Below are 13,070 nucleotides of genomic sequence, written 5' to 3'. Positions count from 1 at the left end.
TCCTTGTAAGGACTGCTTTTATTTATTTTTTTGTTGTTTTACTACTACTACTACTACTACTACTATAAGAGCCCAGTGCTATTAGTCTAGCAGTGTTGGGGAGTGGGACTGGTGTGCTAATCTGCTGCTCCTAGTAGTTCAGCAGCACCAACTTTAATTTTTTTTTTTTAATATTCATTTTTTTTTTATTTTACTTTTTTTATTTTACTACCGCTGTAGTAGTGTATAAGTTGACCTTTTAGGCATTATTTGCCCTGTAGGCATTATTTGCACACTGTTTTCTTCAACCCGCCATCGAGCTGTGTGACCTTGTTCACATTCTGTCTAAATATCCATAATATTACCGTCTCCAGAAAAAACACCGGAGTCACTTTTTTCAAGCAGCCATAATATATTTTACGTAATCCGTATCCACCGCTGTAGTAGTGTATACGTTGGCCTTGTAGGCATTATTTGCACACTGTTTTCTTCAACCCACCATCGAGCTGTGTGACCTTGTTCCCATTCTGTCTAAATATCCATAATATTACCGTCTCCAGAAAAAACACCGGAGTCACTTTTTTCAAGCAGCATTCATATATTTTACGTAATCCGTATCCACCGCTGTAGTAGTGTATACGTTGGCCTTGTAGGCATTATTTGCACACTGTTTTCTTCAACCCGCCATCGAGCTGTGTGACCTTGTTCCCATTCTGTCTAAATATCCATAATATTACCGTCTCCAGAAAAAACACCGGAGTCACTTTTTTCAAGCAGCATTCATATATTTTACGTAATCCGTATCCACCGCTGTAGTAGTGTATACGTTGGCCTTGTAGGCATTATTTGCACACTGTTTTCTTCAACCCGCCATCGAGCTGTGTGACCTTGTTCCCATTCTGTCTAAATATCCATAATATTACCGTCTCCAGAAAAAACACCGGAGTCACTTTTTTCAAGCAGCATTCATATATTTTACGTAATCCGTATCCACCGCTGTAGTAGTGTATACGTTGACCTTGTAGGCATTATTTGCACAGTGTTTTCTTCAACCCGCCATCGAGCTGTGTGAGCTTGTTCACATTTTGTCTAAATATTGATAATATTATCGTCTCTAGAAAAACCACTTGAGTTACTTTTTTTCAAGCAGCATTCATATATTTTACGTAATCCGTATCCACCGCTGTAGTAGTGTATACGTTGACCTTGTAGGCATTATTTGCACACTGTTTTCTTCAACCCGCCATCGAGCTGTGTGAGCTTGTTCACATTTTGTCTAAATATTGATAATATTATCGTCTCTAGAAAAACCACTTGAGTTACTTTTTTTCAAGCAGCATTCATATATTTTACGTAATCCGTATCCACCGCTGTAGTAGTGTATACGTTGACCTTGTAGGCATTATTTGCACACTGTTTTCTTCAACCCGCCATCGAGCTGTGTGACCTTGTTCACATTTTGTCTAAATATTGATAATATTATCGTCTCTAGAAAAACCACTTGAGTTACTTTTTTTCAAGCAGCATTCATATATTTTACGTAATCCGTATCCACCGCTGTAGTAGTGTATACGTTGACTTTGTAGGCATTATTTGCACAGTGTTTTCTTCAACCCGCCATCTAGCTGTGTGTATTATCGTTTCCAGAAAAACCAACTGAGTTTTTGTTGTTGTTGTTGTTTTTTTAAAAATAATGCCAGGCAAAGGCAGGCCGCCACGCAGAGGCCGTGCTAGGGGCCGTGCTGCTATGCAATCCTGTGGCCCTAGCAAATTTCCCAGTTTTAAAAAGCCAATGACCCTGAACTCCCAAAATGCTGAAGAGGTAGTTGACTGGCTTACACAGCACACCCCATCCTCTACCGTTTCTAACTTTACCACAACATCCTCCTCATCCTCCACTGCTATGGCCACCCCACGTAACACTTCCTCCACCACCGGTGCCCCTTCTTCACTGGGGTCAGAGGAGTTATTTTCCAATGAGTTTCTTGAACTGAGTAATGCGCAACCATTATTGCCAGAAGAAGATGAAGGAGATGAGGACCTTACACCAGATTTAATTCTGGCAGAGAACACGATAGAGATGGACATAATGAGTGATGAGGAGGAGGTCCCCGCTGCTGCTTCCTTCTGTGATGTGTCAGAAGAAATTGATGCATCTGAGGAGAATGATGATGAGGAGATTGATGTTTTGTGGGTGCCTAGTAGAAGAGAGCAAGAGGAGGGTAGTTCAGATGGAGAGACGGAGAGTCAGAGAGGCAGTAGGAGAATAAGACTTAGAAGAAGCAGGGAGGACAGCCCGCAGGGATCAGCAGGGCAACAACATGTATCGGCACCTGTGTTCAGCCGGCCAACGCACCCGCCATTGCCGCCAATACCGCCAACTCCGCCAACTTCTACTGTTACCGCCAGATCGCACACTTCCAAAAAGTCAGCAGTGTGGGATTTTTTTAATGTGTGTGCCTCTGACAAAAGCATTGTAATTTGCAATGAGTGCAGTCAGAAACTGAGCCTTGGTAAGCCCAACAGCCACATAGGTACAACTTCTATGCGAAGGCACATGAGCGGCAAGCACAAAGCACTTTGGGAGCAACACCTCAAAGGCAACAGGCAAACTAAAAGCCACACTCCTTCTGGTCCAGCATCTTACTGCTCTACCTCTGCTCTCCTTGACCCGTCTGAACCACCCTCCACTCCGCCTTCCACCTTGACCACCTGTTCCCATTCCCAGTCATCTGCCACCAGCCAAGTTTCTGTGAAGGCCATGTTTGAGCGTAAGAAGCCAATGTCTGACTGTCACCCCCTTGCCCGGCGTCTGACAGCTGGCTTGTCTGCACTCTTAGCCCGCCAGCTTTTACCATACCAGCTGGTGGACTCTGAGGCCTTCCGCAAATTTGTAGCAATTGGGACACCGCAGTGGAAGGTACCCAGCCGCAATTTTTTTTCTAAAAAGGGAATACCACACCTGTACCAACATGTGCAGAGCCAAGTTACCGCATCTCTGTCACTTAGTGTTGGGCCAAAGGTCCATATGACTACTGACGCATGGTCCTCCAAGCATGGTCAGGGCAGGTATGTCACCTACACTGCCCACTGGGTGAACTTGGTAATGGCTGGGAAGCAGGGAATGGGTAGCTCAACAACAACAGTGGAGTTGGTGTCACCGCCACGGATTGCACGCGGTTCTGCCACCACCTCTACTCCTCCATCGCTCTCTACCTCGTCTTCTTCTTCTTCTTACTCTGCTGCTGGGTCCTCCTTCTCCTCCTCCACACCTGTGCACCCCCAGCTCCCCCTAGGCTATTCGACGTGCCAGGTACGCCGTTGTCACGCTGTCTTGGGGATGACGTGCCTGGAAAGCAAAAACCATACCGGATCTGTACTCCTGTCATCTCTGCAGTCACAGGCCGATCGGTGGCTGACCCCACACCAACTGCAGATCGGAAAAGTGGTGTGTGACAATGGAAGCAATCTGTTGGCAGCGTTGAGACTAGGCAATTTAACACATGTGCCCTGCATGGCACATGTGTTAAATTTAATAGTCCAACGTTTTGTCTCCAAGTACCCAGGATTCCAGGACGTTCTCACCCAGTCCAGAAAGGTGTCGGCCCATTTCAGACGTTCCTACACAGCCATGGCACGCCTTGCTGACATTCAGCAGCGCTACAACATGCCAGTCAGGCGTTTGATTTCTGACAGCCAGACTCGCTGGAATTCAACGCTCCTTATGTTGGAACGTCTGCTGCAACAACAAAGGGCCGTCAACGAGTACCTTTTTGAACTGGGTGGTAGGACTGGATCTGCACAGCTGGGGATTTTTTTCCCCCGTTACTGGGTGCTTATGCGCGATGCCTGCAGGCTCATGCGACCTTTTGAAGAGGTGACAAATATGGTCAGTCGCACCGAAGGCACCATCAGCGACCTAATACCCTTCGCTTTCTTCCTGGAGCGTGCCGTGCGACGAGTGACAGATGAGGCTGTAGACCAGCGTGACGAGGAGCTGGAAGCGCACGATTTCTGGTCGGAATCACCAGAACGAACCCAGGCACCTGCTGCAACGCAGGGAGAGGTGCCAGAAGTGGAGTCAGAGGAGGAAGGTGGCTTTGTGGAGGAGGAGGAGGAGGACCAACAGGAGCAGGCTTCCCAGGGGGCTAGTGGTGACCTTTTGGGGACCCCTGGTCTTGTACGTGGCTGGGGGGAGGAGACCGTGGATGATGCAGTCCTTGATAATGAGGAAGCGGAGATGGATAGCTCTGCATCCAACCTTGTGAGAATGGGGTCTTTCATGCTGTCATGCCTGTTGAAGGACCCCCGTATCAAGAGGCTTAAGGAGAAGGACCTGTACTGGGTCGCAACGCTACTAGACCCTCGGTACAAGCATAAAGTGTCAGAAATGTTACCAACATACCACAAGTCCGAAAAGATGCGGCATTTACAAACCAGCCTGCAAAACATGTTGTACAATGCTTTTAAGGGTGATGTCACTTCAGGAACTCATCAACATTCCAGGGGCAGAGGTGCCAGTAATCCTGCCACGAGCACACCTGCAAGGACAAAGCCCTTTGGCCAGTCTGTAACGTCAGACATGCAAATGTTTTTCTGTCCAAGGCAGCGCCACAACCCTTCTGGATCCACCCTCAAAGAACGCCTCGACCGGCAGGTAGCGGACTACCTGGCATTAACTGCAGATATCGACACTCTGAGGAGCGATGAACCCCTGGACTACTGGGTGCGCAGGCTTGATCTGTGGCCAGAGCTGTCACAATTTGCCATGAACCTCTTGTCTTGCCCAGCCTCAAGTGTGCTCTCAGAAAGGACCTTCAGTGCAGCAGGAGGGATTGTAACTGAGAAGAGAACTCGCCTAGGTCACAAAAGTGTCGATTACCTGACCTTTATTAAAATGAATGAGGGGTGGATCTCGGAGGGTTACTGCACGCCGGAAGACTTGTTCTGACTTCTATGCAGCTGTCCTTCTCTTCAAGCCTCATGACTCCACACACAGCTGTCCTTTAGCGTCCTCCTCCTCCCTCCGCCACCGTTACAAACTAGGGTGCAAACCCTACTGGTTTAATTTTTTCTGGCCTCTGTGCTTCAGTGGCTGCAACCAAAAAAACTGGGCAAACAATGTCTACAAGGTCAACGTATGGCAAAAAATGACTATTTTCAGCATTTATATGGCATATTTTTTCTGGCAACTGTGCTTCAGTGGCTGCGTCCAAAAAAATGCATATTTTCTGCATTTATATGGCATAATTTTTCTGGCAACTGTGGTTCAGTGGCTGCGACCAAAAAATGCATATTTTCTGCATTTATATGGCATAATTTTTCTGGCCTCTGTGCTTCAGTGGCTGCAACCAAAAAAATTTATATTTTCAGCATTTATATGGCATAATTTTTCTGGCCTCTGTGCTTCAGTGGCTGCAACCAAAAAAATTTATATTTTCAGCATTTATATGGCATAATTTTTCTGGCAACTGTGCTTCAGTGGCTGCGACCAAAAAAATTACTATTTTCAGCATTTATATGGCATATTTTTTCTGGCAACTGTGCTTCAGTGGCTGCGTCCAAAAAAACTGGGCAAACAATGCCTACAAGGTCAACGTATGGCAGTTGTTTAAAGAGAACAGTAGATTACTAGCCAGCAAAGCTACCTAAGCTAAAATGTCCCTCAAATCCCTGCAGACTTCTGTCCCTCCAATACAGAGCAGTATCAAGCAGATTACTAGCCAGCAAGCTTACTATCATCTGTCCCTGAAATCACTAACAGCTCTCCCCCTACACTATCTCTTCCAAGCACACACAGGCAGATTTTTCAGATACATTTTTGCCCTTGATCCCCCTCTGGCATGCCACTGTCCAGGTCGTTGCACCCTTTAAACAACTTTAAAATCATTTTTCTGGCCAGAAATGTCTTTTCTAGATGTTAAAGTTCGCCTTCCCATTGAAGTCTATGGGGTTCGCGAACCGTTCGCGAACCGCTCGCATTTTTGCGCAAGTTCGCGAATATGTTCGCGAACTTTTTTTCCGACGTTCGCTACATCCCTAGTCTCTGCCCTTCAAATGTAATTAAGGTTTTATCAAACGTCCCAAAACCTATGCGAAACCTTTCACTTTCATTCATTTAATATATTGGGGGGGGGGGGAATGTAAAACTTCTGTCTTCTGAAAGTTATCTCCACTGGTACCAGTAGGAAAAATACTGGTTTGTTAATTCATGGGGGTATATTTATCAAAGAGTGAAGTTAATAGTGAAGGTCCAGTAACACCAAAGGCTATGGGGTAAATTTATCAAAGAGTGAAGTTCCGCCACTAGAGTGAAATTCCGCAGCTCTCAATTCATTTCTATGGGATTTTGAAAGGCGTATTTATCAATGGGTGAAAGTGAAAGTTCACCCTTTGATAAATACGCCTATAAAAACTCCATAGAAATGAATTGAGAGCTGCAGAATTTCACTCTAGTGGCGGAACTTCACTCTTTGATAAATTTACCCCATAGCCTTTGGTGTTACTGGACCTTTATCACACACAGAATTCTGCAGGAACCTAAGGTAGCCAATCACATAGCTTATTTTTTAGTTAGAAAAGATTAGTAATTGCTGTGGTGCCAGTCAGAGCCTATGTTGGTGGAACAGGACTATGATTTTCTCCTGGATGGAAACAGTCAACAAAAATAAATTATTTTTAAGAAAAATTTAAAGTTAATGATGATTTTTCAATAATTACCACCCCCCCTCTCCAGAATACTCCAATGCCCTATGTATGATGTAAATAATACTGTAATGCTGGCTCAGCAACATGTAACAATCTAGAATTTTTAGGAGAATAATTTATTTCACTCCCAAAATGATGGCCCTAGAAGATAGTATGAAGTTGAACTTCCCCTTTAGCAACAGAGTGCAATCTAATGTATGACGGAAGGCGAAATACAGAGGCACAAAATAAAGTATCAAACTAAGGACTAAGCCTCCTAAAGTTCCTAGGCATAACCCACTCCACCTGACTGTCCTGTGCCACCTGCACACCTTCAAGGAACTCTTGGCCAGATAGCAGGGTAACCTAACCTCATCACTATTTAGTAATGGAGATGTCCACTTTATTTGTCTTGATTCCTCAACGCCACCTGCTCAGTGCATGTTTTATCTCCAAAGAAGAGCAATTAATAAGACACAAAGTCAGAAAGTGGGAGACATCATCATTTTGCCATTGCCCTGAATATCTGTGTATGTTTTAATAGCTGGTCCATTCTCGTCTCCATGTCCCGCAAGGCGGCTGGGTTGGGATACTGAATGGCGGCTGTCTTGGTGGCCAAGGCCAAGTCCTTCAGTAGGCCACAAAGCTCGCTGCTCTTGAACAGAACGTCATTACGGACTTCGCTGGCTTTTACGTCTTGACATACACTGTCTACTAGTTTCTGCCCGACCATAATGATGAGCTTGCCGTGAGTGATAAAGATCTCGGGGGGCTGGTTGTTGCTAAGGCTGCTATTGAAAACCCCAATGGCTTTCTGAAGGGCCCCAAAGTAGAGGCAGGAATGTTCAGAGAGGTTGAATTTCTTGGGCGATTGTGTTGAGTGTGATGCGTCTTGTTTTGGTGTCGGGGTGAGAGGCTCCTAAAAACAACAAAATAAATGAATATAATTCAGTGTAATATGGTAAATGAGTCAAACATTATGTTGGACAGAGTGACAGCATGGGCCTTTATATTTTGTGCTCTAGTATGTACAGGTATGGGATCTGTTATCTGGAAACCCAGTATCCAGAAAGCTCCAAATTACGGGAAGTTTGTCTCCATTACAATGAAATAATCCACATTTTTAAAATCGATGTCCTTTTTATTTGTAGTAATAAAACAGGAGCTTGTACTTGATCCCAACTAAGATATAATTAATCCTTATTGAAAGCAGAACCAACCTACTGGGTTTATTTATGTTTACATGATTTTCTAGTAGACTTAAAGGAGAAGTAAACCCCTTATTAAAAAAAAAACCCTACCCTACATAGACCCCCCCTCCCCCCAACCTAGCTGCTACCCGAGGCATTCTGGATAACAGCTCCCATACCTGTACCTCAAGAATGGGGTATTAGAAAACACTGAATCAATGGACAAGTCTTATAAAGTACAACTTCCAATAGGTGCCCAAAAGCAGATCTAATAGCTGTATCCCTAACTGGCAATTTAAGTCCCTCTGTCTCCTCCCACCCATATGTTCATAACTGTTTCTGTTACCACTTTCAAATGGACACCAGACACTGGAGTCCAGGTTGCACAATTTCAGTAGGCACCTGAGATATGCCTGCATTAAGCTATATTAGGGATGCCCCGAATAACGAACCAAATCCTAATTGGCATATGCAATTAGGGATGGGAAGGGGAAAACATTCTTTACTTTCTTGTTTTGTGACAAAAAGTCATATGCAAATATTCAGTTCGGCCGGGCAGAAGTATTCGGCCAAATCCTGTTGAAAAAGGCTGAATCCTGGCAGAATCCTGAATCCGGTGCATCCCTAATCTATAGCTACAGCAGAGCTTATTTCCCATACTCCATGTGCAACAGGACACCCAACACCAAGAAGGCCACAGCACTTGTCATAAAGCGGGACTAATCTGATTCCATGTGCCGTGTATAATAATATCACTTGCCTTTGTTGTGGGTAATTCATCCCTCTTTTCCTGCTTCTCACTCCCGGAAATCACAGATTCTGGTGTGATCCAGCCTTTCCTCTGCAATAAACCATAAATCGAATTTATACATTAAATGAAATGAGCTTGCATCTTGTTCTACCAAGGAAGCAGCGATTTTCCGCTGTGCTATTCTCTGCACCATTAAAACTAGGGATGCACCAATTCCACTATTTTGGATTTGGCCGAACCCCCCGAATCCTTCACGAAAGATTCGGCCAAATACTGAACCGAATCCTAATGTGCATATGCAAATTAGTAGTGGGAAGGGGAAAACATTTTTTACTTCCTTGTTTGTGACAAAAAGTCACGTAATTTCCCTCCCTGCTCCTAATGTGCATATCCAAATTAGGATTAGCATTCGGTTCGGCCAAGCAGAAGGATTCAGCCGAATCTGAATCCTGCTGAAAAAGGCCGAATCCCAAACCAAATCCTGGATTTGGTGCATCCCTAATTAAAACAATGTAGCAGTGTCAGGTCTTTTCTAGCCAAGACTCCTACTCCACAGGAATAAGGTTGCAAGGAATTGTGGGAATTGTAGTCTTGGCCAGAGGAGAGCTGACTGATGCTACATGCTGTAAATAAAATATTGGTGAGGTAGAACCAAAATGAATGAAGCAGAATGGACCATTAATATGAGGCTGAATTTGAAGTTTCATGGCTTTAAGATGACTAATATAACTCTGCTTTCTTTCCTGATGGCAGTGCCCTTTAACAACTCATTCTAAGCATATTCTCCTTTCTATAGTTTCTAAAATCAGATCAGAACTGGGTCACCAAGATACAGTATTAAGGTTAATAAGCCTATCTTGTACTTTGCACTAAATGTATGATATTTAGCTGAAGCTTCTTGCTCAAAGCCCCAGTCGCTTGCACCATGTGGGTTTGACTCATGCTCTGTGGTTTTTGTTCACTTCCTTAAAAGGGTGGGGGGTAACCTAAATGACTCTGTTCTTTTCAAGAGTATTTATCTATGGCTGCCAGGTCCTTCATGGTAAGAGAAAAGTATTCTTAACTAGGTAAGGCAAGCAGATCTGTATTCTCTAAATTAGATATCTGCATCCTTCTGCTCTGTTAGCGAGTCATAGCCTTATACTGTAATGTCTATGGGAATTCTTTGCAGCCAACCTTCTACTTCCAAGGTTTTTATACTAAAACGGAATTCTAGTTTTGTGATATTTTCATTTTAAATTAAAAATTCCTTATTTTTAAATAATAATTTATAAATAAGGTCAACATGGCACCTCCCTCTCATATGTATAAATACAAATATACAGAGAAGGAATGTTGTGGGCACACAATAAGCTATACCCTCATACTGTACTGTCTAAGGGAAACAATATGGCACCTCCTTCCCATATGTATAAATACAAATATACAGAGAAGGAATGTTCTGGGCACACAATAAGCTATACCCTCATACTGTACCGTCTAAGGGAAAAAATATGGCACCTCCTTCCCATATGTATAAATACAAATATACAGAGAAGGAATGTTCTGGGCACACAATAAGCTATACCCTCATACTGTACTGTCTAAGGGAAACAATATGGCACCTCCTTCCCATATGTATAAATACAAATATACAGAGAAGGAATGTTCTGGGCACACAATAAGCTATACCCTCATACTGTACTGTCTAAGGGAAACAATATGGCACCTCCTTCCCATATGTATAAATACAAATATACAGAGAAGGAATGTTCTTGGCACACAAGCTATACCCTCATACTGTACTGTCTAAGGGAAACAATATGGCACCTCCTTCCCATATGTATTAATACAAATATACAGAGAAGGAATGCTCTGGGCACACAATAAGGTATACCCTCATACTGTACTGTCTAAGGGAAACAATATGGCACCTCCTTCCCATATGTATAAATACAAATATACAGAGAAGGAATGTTCTGGGTATACAATAAGTTATACTCTCATACTGTACTGTCTAAGGGAAACAATATGGCACCTCCTTCCCATATGTATTAATACAAATATACAGAGAAGGAATGCTCTGGGCACACAATAAGCTATACCCTCATACTGTACTGTCTAAGGGAAACAATATGGCACCTCCTTCCCATATGTATAAATACAAATATACAGAGAAGGAATGTTCTGGGTATACAATAAGTTATACCCTCATACTGTACTGTCTAAGGGAAACAATATAGCACCTCCTTCCCATATGTATAAATACAAATATACAGAGAAGGAATGTTCTGGGTATACAATAAGTTATACTCTCATACTCTACTGTATAATGGAAATTATATGATAGCTCCCACTCGTTTTATATTGCAGAAAATACAAGATTCAAGGGCTAATCACCTTTTCATCAATTTGCGTTTTATTTTCAAGCTGCTGATGTGAAAAGATAGCCTTTGCCTTCTCAAATTCTTCTTTCTTCTGAAATGAAATGGACAAAAAGAAGGTGAACCTGAATCTTAAAGAGAGACTTAGAAATTGCATTTATTTTATACTATAGTATATGACTAAGCTGAGCTCCCTTAGCCTTAACAAAGTTGAAAGGCTCTCAGGCAGAAAGTGAGACTGAACTGTTGTACTGCAGCCTATTCAGTGCTCAAAGGGGCTGCATTCTCAGCCCTTAGCTAATTGTAATCTTTGCTATAAAATGAATTCTTATTAAGGAGAATTATGCCCAGCCAAACAACTTAATGTAGAATTGCTTTTTTGGGAACTTTTGAAATCTATAGTAGTTAATTTTTTTCTTTTAGAGTCAATTGTTTAGCAGTTTTACACTCTTTTTGTCATGAATTAGTGGAAATAGCAGCCCTTTCTGTACAGTCCAGAGGGCTAGCTGGAGGGAAAGTCAAAAGCTTAGGTTACTTATGGAGATGGACTCCTGTTGGACTCCTGTTGGACTGAAGGACAGGAGAACCTACACATAATGTATTTTTTTCATGGCTAAAAACAAAATGAATCATCACAGATGTTTCTCCAGAACTACTGACCTGCAAGTGGACATAATCACTGTCTTCTATTGCTTTTTGCCTTGAGAACAGATGTTTTCTTTGCCTTACATTCTCTGCTTTGTTGACACATGTTGATTGCTGGCCTACATTGGTTTCTTTATGTGGAGGAACCTGAGTCTTTGATGCCATTATTTCCTCCTTCCACTTTGATGCCATTATCTCCTCCTTCGGCTTGGTTTGCTCCTCATGCTTTCGGAAAAGGAGCTTCCCATTAGCTATGATGATGGAAACAAATCGCTTGATGTCATCAGGAATGGTTCGAGCCACCATAACAAATCGATCAAGGTCATCCAGAGTTGTATGAGGGTGGTCGATCACGAGCGCTTGCAATGACCAGTTGCACCGGTCAATGGCATCCTGATTATGAGAGAGCACCTGGAACGAGTCTGTAAGAGTCTGTAATTGTGTTTTAATTCTTAGCTGAATGTTACTGTCTTTCAGCTGAGAAGCACTGGCCCTTATTCTCTGTGCAAAGTCAAGAAACGCTTGCAAGGAGGCTATGATGCTGTCAACTGCTTTGTGGATGTCTTCCAGGTTGGCCATCATATGCTCCTGTAATCTCCATTTGCTGCTGACAAAAATCATTAGGCTTGCTATTGAGCTGGACACTCGTTCCTGCAGTTGGGTGATCTCCTTTATGGTCACATCAAGCTCTAGAGTCTCCTGTTTGATTGAAACCTCTGATGATGACATGGCGAAGGATTCATCGGATGCAGATGATGAAGAAGACAATGTACTGGTACAGCTTTCAGAGCTGGATATAGACAACCTATCAATTTCAGCCGAGTTTAGGTAAGCATTTTTATACCTGGGCAGTGGTGGAGGAACTTCATAGATAGGCATATCACTAGCAGGACTGGCCATTTCAGTTTTTGACAAGGAAGCTCCTGTCGGCCCCCTTGGAATGTCATAGACATTTTCCTTGGAATCAATCTTCTCGACTCTCTGTTTCCAAATGCTCGCAGTGTTTTTATTCATACTCCCATATCCCAAATCGAGAGAAGGTGGAATATCATAAACAGGCTGACAGGCCACTGGTGGTGTTTTTTGCAAGGGAGGAACGTTGTATATCTGGCTTGTTACACAGGTGCCTTCTGAATTGGTCTGCAGTGTTCCGTACCGCGTCGGTGGAACATCATAGACCATTTGTCTGTCTAGAGATATCTTACGGCAAGTTTTTATATCTTTCTTCTCCAGAGACATGGGGATATCATAAATCCAGTCTGATTTGTGAGGGGGAGGTAAAGTTTTGTAATAGCAACCCTTGAGTGACGCGTCTTTTCTGTCCGGCTGAGATTTACCACTTGGTGGAATATCATAAATCTAAATGAGATAAAGGATATTGCTTAGAATACATCATTAAATCCTTCACATTTGTTATAACATGTTAACGTTAATCATTTCCTCAATTCTTTCCCT

At 43.0% G+C, this 13,070-nt stretch overlaps 1 protein-coding gene across 4 annotated transcripts in view; it reads right to left on the bottom strand.

The window, feature by feature from the left end:
* Nucleotides 1–6,394: 6,394 nt before the first annotated feature.
* Nucleotides 6,395–13,070, bottom strand: part of cass4.S (Cas scaffold protein family member 4 S homeolog) — a 45,528-nt gene continuing 38,852 nt past the window's right edge. For 2 of the 4 annotated variants that reach the window (XM_041579266.1, XM_018238196.2), the window contains exons 5-8: nt 11,631–12,974; nt 10,987–11,064; nt 8,617–8,697; nt 6,396–7,585 (exon numbers count right to left, since the gene is read on the bottom strand). In XM_041579266.1, the coding sequence (XP_041435200.1) occupies nt 7,169–7,585; nt 8,617–8,697; nt 10,987–11,064; nt 11,631–12,974 (1,920 nt within the window). In that variant the 3' untranslated portion in view covers nt 6,396–7,168. Of the gene's footprint in view, nt 7,586–8,616; nt 8,698–10,986; nt 11,065–11,630; nt 12,975–13,070 lie in introns of all 4 variants that reach the window. The other 2 variants (XM_018238197.2, XM_041579268.1) reach the window with 2 other exon arrangements.

Source organism: Xenopus laevis, chromosome 9_10S (assembly GCF_017654675.1).
Source record: "Xenopus laevis strain J_2021 chromosome 9_10S, Xenopus_laevis_v10.1, whole genome shotgun sequence".
NCBI lineage: Eukaryota > Metazoa > Chordata > Amphibia > Anura > Pipidae > Xenopus > Xenopus laevis.
The sequence above is the reverse complement of the archived record's forward strand: the minus strand, read 5'-3'. Positions and strand labels throughout refer to the sequence as shown.